The sequence below is a fragment of the Aspergillus bombycis genome (assembly GCF_001792695.1).
Source record: "Aspergillus bombycis strain NRRL26010 chromosome Unknown contig00076, whole genome shotgun sequence".
NCBI lineage: Eukaryota > Fungi > Ascomycota > Eurotiomycetes > Eurotiales > Aspergillaceae > Aspergillus > Aspergillus bombycis.
This window is the reverse complement of record NW_019170078.1, coordinates 143471-154227: the sequence shown is the minus strand read 5'-3', so window position 1 is coordinate 154227 and position 10757 is coordinate 143471. Positions and strand designations below refer to the sequence as shown.

Here is a 10757-nt window from a genome sequence, read left to right as displayed (position 1 = left end):
ATGGGTCGTACCGTCGACCAGGAAGTTCACGCGGCGTTCGTCGAGTTCCGCGCCAAGGAAGACGATAAGGTGCGTGTCTTTGTATTTTCCGTAATATTTCAACCCGCCGCCCCAACACCGCGATACTGACATGACAACTTGTTTGCGCGATAGTGTCTCTCCGTCCAGTGTATCTACTGCCAGCAGATCCGCGCCAAAAACACCTCGCGTCAGAAGCAGCACCTGCTTGAGTGCCCCGGCCTCCGTGGCCATACCAACCCCCAGGCTCAGTCTCAGACTGCGCAGTCCGCCCCCAACGGTATTGGTGCTACCAATGGATATCCTCCTACTCCCAATGGTGCTACAGCCACTGCACCAGGCGCGGGCCCTGGTCCAGGTGCCCTGCCTACTCCCAACGGGCCCATGATGTCGAACGGTGTCAATCCCCATGCTACCCCTATGCAGACGCCACTGCAGAATATGCAAGGCCGTGCTTCCCTTCCAACTTCCGGCCCCACCGGCACATCCTCTGCTCCCCCGACGCAACAAGCTCCTCGTGCGACTCCCAAGTCTAAACCGAAAACTTCGTCCTCAAGTTTGCCCGCGCCTCCCTTGGACGATGTACATGCTGCGTTTGTCGAGTTCCGTGCGAAAGAGGAAGACAAGGTAAGATATGCCGCCGCTAGTGCCATGCCTGATATTGCCGAGCATCCATGTCTGACTGGGGCCCAGTGTCTCTCCGTCCAATGCATCTATTGCCAGCAAGTCCGCGCCAAGAACACGAGCCGTCAGCGTCAACATCTCTTGGAATGTCCCACCTACCTCAGCGTGATGAAGGATTCAATCCCCGCCAACAACCTCCTCCACACTTTCCCCGAAGGCGACGTGGCTCGCTCATTGCAGATCCCCGCGCCTACTCTTGAATTGGACTTCCGCATGAGCATAAAGATGAACCCAAAGGTGGCTGTTGGTCAGAGCCTTTGGGGCCAGAGAGACTGGGTCACGTTTGTTGGTGGCCAATGGGCTGGCAGATGGGGCAAGGGTATCGTGCTGGTATGTTGAAGGATCCACCAATGATTTCGAGCGCGATATGCTGACCAAGTTTTAGCCCGGAGGACAAGATTCGCAGATTGTGACGAAGGAATCCGCCACCAGTCTTCGCGCAAGCTACATGCTTCAAACCGCAGATGATCCCCCGGCTTATATCATCGTGAAGACCAATGGGTGGCTCACGGGCGCCAAGGACGTTCTGGACAAGGTCAACGATCCGGGCGTCGCGGACACGATCAACCCCAACACGTACAAGTATCGTATCAATCTCACCATGGAGACTGGCGACGAGCGCTACGCATTCTTGAACACCTTGATGTGGGTTGGCAGTGGTTGCCGCAGGGGCCATGAAGGTTAGTAGGAAATGTAATCCCATGTATGCAATACTTGACTGACCGCATTCTAGTCATCTTCGATTCGTTCCGTGTCAATTAATCTGCTACGATATTGCAGCTGTTTTGTCGGTTCTTCAGCGAGTAATTTTTTGAGGGGAAAAAATTGTGCTTTAGTTTCTTCGCAACTTGTGTCTCTATCTGCCCCAGAGTATGTCTTGAGCTTTGCCAGTGTTTAAGCCCTGTTGATCTGGATACATGCTTTTTGCCTCATCCCAATCACGAGTCCGCTTGATGCGTCCGTGGAGCACCCATGTTCTTTACGACTTCTCTTCGTTTCTGGTTGTTACTTCTGTAAGGTATTTCAATTTCTTTGTCTGGAGGTGCAAGACTGGTGAATTTCTACTCTTCTTTTATACTTTCCGATCCTTTTTCATATTAGCAGTGCAATGTGAATATCCTGTATCTCTACAAGAATGAAACCTTTCAGTTGATCGGAGATATATAAATCGTAACATGGCCACCAAGACCACAAGAAGAATAACATAAAACAGTATCACCCAATGAACTGAGAAAAAAAAAATAAACCCCCAGTAAAGTAACCGAACCCCAAAGAAAAGCAAAAAAGAAATTTAAGAACATACAAACAAGCTCTAGGTCTAGATCTAGATAATAGATATAGGATACCGTAAATACCCACTAATCACCAAACCAGCCCTATGGAATCGGATACGCTGTACAACTATACAGCTATACAGGTACGGCCAGTACTTAAGTATGTTAGTAAGTAGTAACGGAGTACATATAATACCAAAGAAGCTAAAAAAAAAAAATCCGTAACGCAGTATAGTATAGCGTAAAGTAATACCTCCCCCCATAAACCTTAAAAAAAAGGAAAAAAGAAAAACCATTATCAAGATAAAATTACTCGCTACTGACCTAAACTAGATGTTTATGGACGGCCCGCGTACGGCTGTACTTCTTCTCGGGATGCATATATATATATATATTTTGTTGAGAGATTTATAACGCCGTACATAATATGCTTACATACGTACTTTTATGCATGTTGTGCTTGTGTTTAAATGGTGATTGGGGCTAGTTATGGGTCTTGGGGGAGGCTTTTTTCTGGGCCTGGGTTGTCTGGTTTATTGGGTTGGGATTCTGGCTTGTTTTCTTGCTTTATTTCCTTCGTCTTCTTCTTTTTGATCATTTCTTTTTGTCATTTGCTACTTTGAGTGCTTAGTATGGTCTTGGGCTGATTACTGGGCGTATGGGCTTTTATGGATTGATTGGCGGTCGTTGGGATGAAGGATCTATTTATGCTATAGTTGTGTATTATATGAGAGTAGGTCTTACATGCTAAGGAGAACTGGGAAGTTGAAAATTACTAGGTATATTCCTGATATGGTAAAACACACATAACAAACAGTCGTAAATAGGGGTCTATGGTTTACATCGAATGCATGACTATACTTAACATCACTGGGGACATCGACCGTGTCAGGTCTGTATCCACCGACACCTTTTAGAAACCTACACGCCAAGTTAGTAACAGGGTTCTAGATGGTGATAGCAGTAGAATATTCTTACCCTTTTCTGTGTTTCCGTCTCCCATGCTCTTGTTACTGCTGTTGCCGCTTTGGATGGCACCCAGGATACCGTCCATGTATGGTGCACCGCTCCATTTCTGATGAGTAAGGACCTCGACACCGAGTTCCTTCTCACGTGCCTGGACTTGGCGCACGTACGCGAGCATGCCCTCGTCCTTGAAGGCACGGGAAAGCTCCGTTGTCACGGTGGCGTTGGTGTGTAAGCCGGCGAGGGAGATCAATTGCAGCACGAATCTGTACAAAATAACTGATTAGTTTGCGTAATGCTCATGTCGGTAATGCAACTTACCCGTGTGGGGCCAGGTCCCAGATGAATGACTTGAGGGACTCTTCGGTGAAGCCCTGTCCCATCCAGTTGAACGACGGACTCAGGTTGTAGACCAGTTTCTTGCCGGGGAAGGCGCTCCGTACGTCTCCGGCCAACTTGGCGGCCTTCTCGACGTTTGGATCGCCGGTTTCAACCCAGAGGAGGTCTGCGTAGGGGGCAAATTCCTTGGCTCGCTTGGTGGCTGCTGGGAAACCAGCCTTGTAATGGTAGTAGCCTTCCCGCGTCCGGGGAATATCCCAGGACCAGACCACTGGGGTCTTGGTGAAGTCACTTGCGAGGGCCCTCCGGCGGGTAATGGAGAGGTCTGGATTCTCCTGGACTCGCTTCTTGTATGCATCCCTGACGGACTGAGCCGCTCCTTCTCTTTCGAGGTGTGCGTCGACAGCTAACAAGGTCAGTATGGGATGATTCAGACGGGGAAACAGATGCGAATACCTTCGTCGAATGTGACAAGCTTGTGGTTCTTGACCCATGCCAATTCATAGGCATCAATCTCTGCAGGGGCAGCGCCTTCCCGCTCCATTGCCTGCAAGGCTTCTGCCAGAGGCTCGGTCTCCTCTGTAACACCTAGAATAAACTCGTGGTCGCGCACATCGATAGCACTGCTGAGCAGCTTTCCACTCTCCGAGTCTGTTCGGGCGATAAGGATGTTCTCCGAACCCATCATATCCCATTGGAAACGAGCGGCAACAAGTCTGTTAATATGCTCGCCTACGGGCACAATGACCTTGCCTGCGAGGTGACCGCACTTCTTTCCGCCGTGGAGCTGGTCTTCGAAATGGACCGCAGCAGCACCATTCTCAGCGAAGAGCTTGGCAAGCTTTAGGACGGCGGAGAGTCCTCCGTGTCTACAAGGATGGCCGTTAGTCACTGAATATTGACAGAGTTCAATCGCATTGCATACCCAGTATCTCCATCCGCGATAATCGGTCGCATGAAATCTACATAAGGGGTAGATTTCCGCTCCTCGGGGGTCAACTTCCGCCTAGCATCAAAGTTCTTGCGATCATGCAGTTGTTGAGCTTTGAAAAGTCGCTGGACTTGGTTTGGAACCGTGTTGTACGGGTAGTCACCCATATCTGGCGATACTTCATGGGTAGTGGTGAGAAGAGAGGAGCATGCCCAACCGGAAATATATAGGACTTCTTGGTTCGGGGCCTGCTGCGTCATCTGCACCGGATCAATGGCGCCCACTATAAAGGCATCGTCAGCTTCGTACTCGCCCGCTCTGTATTGAACGGACACATACTGGTATGAACTGGTTTGCCTTCCGCTGCTCTTTCGTTCAGCAAGTTGAACAGTTTCCGCGCCATCAAGGAGCTGGGGTAAGTCTGTTGCAGTGAGCCCCGTTTGCTGACAACGTCCGCGGCCGAATAGGGCCGCTTGATGCCCTCGAACCGCGGCGTCTTCCACCATGCTTCCACATCTTTGATCTGTTGCTCGTACAAAGCATCCTCAGCTGCTCCAGCCTTGTCAGCCGTCGATAGAAGTTGGTAAGAGTCGCATGGTAATGCTGTCGACACGGGGGGTTCAACAGCGGATAGCGGTGGCACCGACATCCGCGGATAACCGCAGGTGAAGGAACGCAGGGCGAGGCGAGACGGGGACAAGGGAGTCGGAAGGCGTCGAGGGATTCGACGGGGAATTGATCGAAGCATGATCTGGGATAGAGCGATAGATTCACGACCAAGTGACGGGTATATGGAGGGAATGGGAAAAGGAAAAGAAAAGAAAGAAAGAACGGAATAGTTTCATTTATGCTGGGGGGATGGATGATGGTTAAGTTACCTCCGCGGCGTTAAATGACTAAAGAGCTGGGCCGACCCGCCAACCTCGGTCGGCTCTGGGGTTCCCGTTTCCCCGCCATCCCTGTTCATGAAGTGCCGATTTTCGCTACAACGACAAACAAGGGTCGGCCGGTCTGACTCTCTCTACGGAGTACTTCTGTTATATACTAGCACTAATATCTACTGGACGGGCGGACACTCTCCCAGTGTGCATATTGAATGTAACAAAGGCTAGCGTCTCATCCTTGTATGTAACCCTAGCCGCCATGGACTTCCAACAAATGAGAACCGTCGCTATTTGGGGCCAAATGCCGATCGACTGCCTTATATCGGACGAGAACAGAGTTTGCATCGTCGAGTTGGTGGCGGATCATCACACGAGGCCTTCCATGATTGCTCCTCTGTGGACAGCAGATGGAGTGGCTGGGTCGTAAGCATCGTATAAAACAGGGATCCAAGATCTGACATACCTATAAGGACGGCCAACTTGGACGCTCTGAGCATCTCCAGTAGATATATAAGCTTATTCTCCACTCTTTGCAATCTGAGGGCTGGCACGGCACGTTACATATTCGGTGCTGTGCTTTTCACTCCATCTACCCCCATCTCATTGATTTCACTGTCTCGATACCCCTGCTATGTGCGGATTAACGGCCTTCGTGACTGTCGGGGGAACACCTGATTGTGTTCAGTGTGCCAATGATTCCCTCGGCCTAGAGGAACAGTTAGAGGAAAGCTTAGACTTAGTTAATCATCGAGGTCCAGATGCGCGTGGTCGTTGGTTCAGCCCGGACCACAGGGTTGGTATGTACTCTGTATTCCACAGATAGCTGGTCGCGAGGAATTAATCCACGACAAGGTCTGGGACATGTCCGACTCTCCATCATCGACTTGAGTCCTGCAGGAAACCAGCCATTCCACGACAGCGAGGACGCGGTTCATGCTGTCGTCAATGGCGAGCTCTATGACCACGAGCAGTATCGAACGGAGCTGGCTCATGAATACAGCTTCAAAAGCAACAGTGATTGTGAAATCGTCATTGCGCTCTACCGACACTATGGAATATCCTTTCTCAATAAATTAAGAGGCGAGTTTGCTCTTGTCCTCTATGACGCGAATCGCAAGCTGTTCTTGGCAGCCCGTGATCGATATGGTGTCAAGTCACTTTACTATACCATGGTTGGCAATCGGCTTTTAGTCGCTACGGAAATGAAGTCTTTCCTGCCTTTTGGCTGGAAGCCAGAGTGGGATGTCACATGTATCAGGGAAGGAGCCTGGCTAAACGGCTCGCGGATGTTCTTCAAAGGGGTGCAAAGAGTACGTACAATCTACGTGAAGTCCCTGGGATGTCGTAGATAAATGCTTTCATTGCTGTTACCTGTATCTGACAATCGCTCAGCTTGCCCCTGGTCAGTATATGGTCAGTCAGAACTTCATGACACCCGAGGTAGTAATGTACTGGGATACCGATTATCCAGATAAAGTAAGGGACACCTAACAAACATGCTTCCCATTGAGATTCTGACCGGATATAGAAAACAGTCTGCCCGCATTCTGAAGACGAAATAGTAGACAGAGTAAGGGAGCTAATGCTTGACGCTGTCCGAGTCCGACTGCGCGCTGATGTGGGCCTGGGGATCTATCTGAGTGGAGGGCTAGACTCGTCCGCCATAGCAGGTATGGCCGTGAAGCTTGTCCAGGAAGGAACCAAGCTCGGAAGCGACACAAGCGGTGAGCGTTCAAAAATAGACTGTTTCACGGTCCAATTTGAAAAGGATAGTGGGTTTGACGAGTCAGGTACGTCTAACAGCTTTGGTTCCCCCCCTTTTTTCTTGAATATACCCCATTAACGTTGGCAGATATCGCGCGACGAACAGCCGAGTGGTTAGGTGTGGGATATCACCCTGTATACTTGGATGAGGAGGCCATTGCCGCTAGGCTCGAGGATACAGTCTGGTATAGTGAAACGCCAGCCGCCAACGTCAATGGAATGGGGCGGCTGGCAGTAGCTGAGGCCGCCCAGGCTATGGGGAAAAAGGTCATCCTCACAGGTGAGCGTTGCTGTCCAATGTAGCACCAATGGCCAGTTATGTTAATAGTGCTTCGATTTTAGGCGAGGGCTCCGATGAGCACTTCTCGGGCTATGCTGACTTGCTACCGAATTTCCTTCTAGAGCCTGATCCTTCATGGCAACAGTCTCTCGCTCAGCAGACTGACTTCGCAGAAGCTTGGAAAGTCATGGAGGAAAGAAATCGAGTACTCGCGATGGGCATGGACGAAGTGGCCGCTCCAACAAAACGTATGCTTAACAATACCACGTTAAGCGCCCGATTAAGCACGATCACCACTTTGCCATACTCATCCTGGACAGATCAGTTTGTGCTGAGGAGCCCATCCACAGCATTTGCAGAGAACTTCGGTGTCCAGGTCCTCCACAAGATGATGGAGAAGTGGCACCCTCTTCATTCAGCGCAGTATCAATGGATGAAATCTGTGCTCGCCAATTATATCCTCCGCTATATCGGTGATAATATTGACATGGTCCACCAGATTGAGACGCGACCACCATTCCTTGACCATTACGTTACGGAGTATGCAAATCACATCCCGCCAAGCCTCAAAATCAGATATGATCCCGAGAGTAAAACTTTTCGTGAAAAGCATATCCTGCGTGAAGCTCTGAAGCCATTTGTTACAGAGGAAATCTATAAACGTACAAAGCACCCGTTTCTCGGACCATTTACATACCAAGAAGATGGCCCCGTACACAAGAGCTTAAAACGACTGTTGACAGAAGAAAATGTCAACCAGCTGGGGTTTTTCGACAACGATGGGGTGCAGAGCGATTTCGTAAAGGCATTTCGCGATAAGGATGGCATGTGCTTCAAGAGAGCATTCACTGTGGCCCAATACGTTGTCCTGGGACAACGATTTGGGGTCAAGAGGGCCCAGGATCCTGGATGCAGCGAGACATCGCCTGGGCTGCATGTATGAGCCAATTAAGAAGATAGCAGGCATTTCCAGAGTTTCATGAACACCTAATGATTCCCCTTTTATGGCATTTCATTCTAGTCTAGCAGAAGCCAAACGTTTGTGCAATGCGAGAAAAGGGTTCATGTGAGCATCCGAAGGGATAGCGTTCTCGTAAAACTGTCCGCGTCATCCATGGCAATAACGGTCTCACAGTGTAATTGGGGATCCCAACAGTTCTGAGACTCGTTCAATAATCGATAACCTGTAAGGGTTGATCCCATGACTTATCGGTGGCGCAGGTTTGCATCTGGTTGGCGCGTACTATTGAATGCAGTACATTGGAAGCCAAATGTTGCGATCCTCGGACATAGCTTAGTACTTGCTGTATGGACAACGTGCACAAGATTCGAGGCCTAAGATACATTCTTTTTGAGGCGGATCGGTCAGGACTTCAGCACCTGATGGCTCACCTCTCCACCTGTCAGCTGACCGGGCCGGGCTCGGGGCGCTCGGTTCTATCGGCTGAAGACGGATTAAGGTCCCGTGAAAAGCTGGAGAGCTATGGGGTGAAACATTGATGAGACAATGGCCGATTGAGCTGTTCGACCTTTATGAAGTGATATCTTTTGGTGATGTCAGTCCCTCTTTGACACTCAAGGCATCGGAAAGATCCTATTCTTGATTGATTATGAATGGCTTTGTCGAATTATAGAACCTTGAAGCACTCATGGGCTAGCCGATAAAGTTTTGCATATACCGTCAGTGGAATATTGACTTCGGGATGTTGCCAGGTAAACTTTCCTAGTACGTACTATGTCGAAAGTTGGAGAAGCGGGGAGCGGGGGAAACGTGGAGTTGAACGTGGGGGACTCGTTTCCGGAACGCAGATCTGAGGAAATTTATCCGTTGGTCGGTAACTTATGCCCATTCAAACACAACAGCCATTCATTGTAGACCATCACGGAGATGGTATCAAAATGCATCATAAGAAGCTAACATGCAACTCAAGGGGAGGAACTGTTTCTTGTTGTTTCTTCAGACAGATCAAGGTTGCCAACGAGTTTGTCGATCAAGTTACCATGGAAGGAATCATTCGCCCGCGGAAATGGACCGAAGTACTAGTACCGGCCACACATGACTAGTACAGGCCGCTCGGCCACTGTCCAGCGTGTTGCTTCTAGACTCCCTGCAGATAAGTGTGGAAAGGAGGTCATGTGTCCAACTCTTGCCTGGCTGGGAGTCTATATTCAATCTTTGTTTTTGTTTTTGCTGGTGGGTCTCATACTAATAGGTAATAATAATAATGAAGGATCTATTAGTGTCTTGACCGGTTTCCCGAAAATTCTCCGCATCGCTCGGTCTTCGAGGATTTTCTACTGATTGCCATAGGAAGGGCATGATTTTGTCCGCCTCGGGTACATGTCTCACGACAGATTTATTTCCATAGAAAGACTTCTTGAGATTCTTGGAGTGCTCAGGTTGCTATCAAGGGGGGGGGGGATTTGTAGCTTGGTTAACCCGCAAGTTCCAACCATGGAACTTCAACCAGCTTAGGCTTCGTCACCATTTCACTAATCAATGAAACCCAAGGAAGGAAATCAGTCTTATGACAGGATATCCAACATATTGACAGGCTGCAGGTTTCTGCTGGACTTTAAAATAGTTACACATGGCCCACAATGATTCGAACCCCATGAATCTGGAACAACGAGTGGACATGTGTAGGATTGCTATATGTCCAAGTCAATCCCCCATCACGTGTCGTATGGTCACGATGCACACCTGACGGAACGGGGAAAGTAGTACTTTTGGACGTGCGACAACTTCTGGGTGGTTATCGATCAAGTACCATCTCCTGCGGGTCTGGAACAAGGGCAACCCGACACCTTGAAACTTCCTCAGCAAGGTATAGAGAGAATGGACTAGAAAAGCAAAAGAAGACAAATAGAAAAAGATCATTCCCGGTCGAGGAAGATTAACCGCCACACAGCCCAACGACCCCGTGCGTCAATATTGTCGCACATGGCGGTTGTTATGTGGGGTTCTGGAGAAGTTGGCGAGCCAACGTGAGTCTCCCGGCCGGGGCAGATATAATTCAGAGTTGATTGTCTGTACAAGTATATTACAAGTGGTAAGTGGATGTTCCTGCGACAAGGTACAGTACATACCGTGGTAGAAGTACGGTTGTATACTAGCTTTGACGGCGGTACATGTACTAGTTCCCACTTTTTCCACTCCAGATTTCAATCGACCCTCCTAACTTCACTCCGTTCGTCGGAAACCACCTATCAAAACCTAAAAGAGGGGAATCTTTTTTCTCCCACGAACCAACCACCGGCGTCTAAATCGTCATCTCATATTTGTTAGCCTCTCCGAGTGGCGTCAGTCCAACCCGATCACTGATTCATGACGATTTTATTAACCACTGGCCCCTTTCTGTCCGTGATATCAATTCCAATGACTTTTCATTCCTGCATCTTGGCTCCCATGGTTAGCCGACGGAGAGCCATCCACTGGACTCGATTACGAGGTGAGTGTCCACTGTGTTTGCCGACATGCCCCCCGTGGTACCCCCTCCCTTCTCTTTTAATTAACAAGAGATAGAATTGCATCTGAGAAGACAAGAAGAAAAAGAAAAAGAAAACCGAATCTTTTCTCCCAGCCAGTGTGCCTCATGCCTATGGGTGGGGGATTC

At 49.3% G+C, this 10757-nt stretch overlaps 3 protein-coding genes across 3 annotated transcripts; 2 read left to right on the top strand and 1 right to left on the bottom strand.

Annotated features, from left to right (window-relative positions):
- On the top strand, window positions 1-1464 carry ABOM_008243 (uncharacterized protein; the record flags this gene model as incomplete). The annotated part of the gene is made up of 4 exons (XM_022535372.1): window positions 1-69; window positions 154-1032; window positions 1088-1382; window positions 1436-1464. 4 exons carry the CDS (start codon window positions 1-3, stop codon window positions 1462-1464), a joined length of 1272 nt encoding a protein of 423 aa, XP_022386835.1.
- A 1350-nt stretch (window positions 1465-2814) lies between these two features.
- ABOM_008242 (methylisocitrate lyase ICL2) lies at window positions 2815-4960 on the bottom strand (the record flags this gene model as incomplete). Its single annotated transcript, XM_022535371.1, has 6 exons — window positions 2815-2870; window positions 2955-3208; window positions 3264-3687; window positions 3738-4150; window positions 4207-4495; window positions 4552-4960. 6 exons carry the CDS (start codon window positions 4958-4960, stop codon window positions 2815-2817), a joined length of 1845 nt encoding a protein of 614 aa, XP_022386858.1.
- A 767-nt stretch (window positions 4961-5727) lies between these two features.
- Window positions 5728-8083, top strand: ABOM_008241 (asparagine synthetase B family protein; the record flags this gene model as incomplete). The annotated part of the gene is made up of 6 exons (XM_022535370.1): window positions 5728-5893; window positions 5949-6406; window positions 6489-6572; window positions 6625-6886; window positions 6949-7140; window positions 7203-8083. 6 exons carry the CDS (start codon window positions 5728-5730, stop codon window positions 8081-8083), a joined length of 2043 nt encoding a protein of 680 aa, XP_022386834.1.
- Between the last annotated feature and the right edge of the window lie 2674 nt (window positions 8084-10757).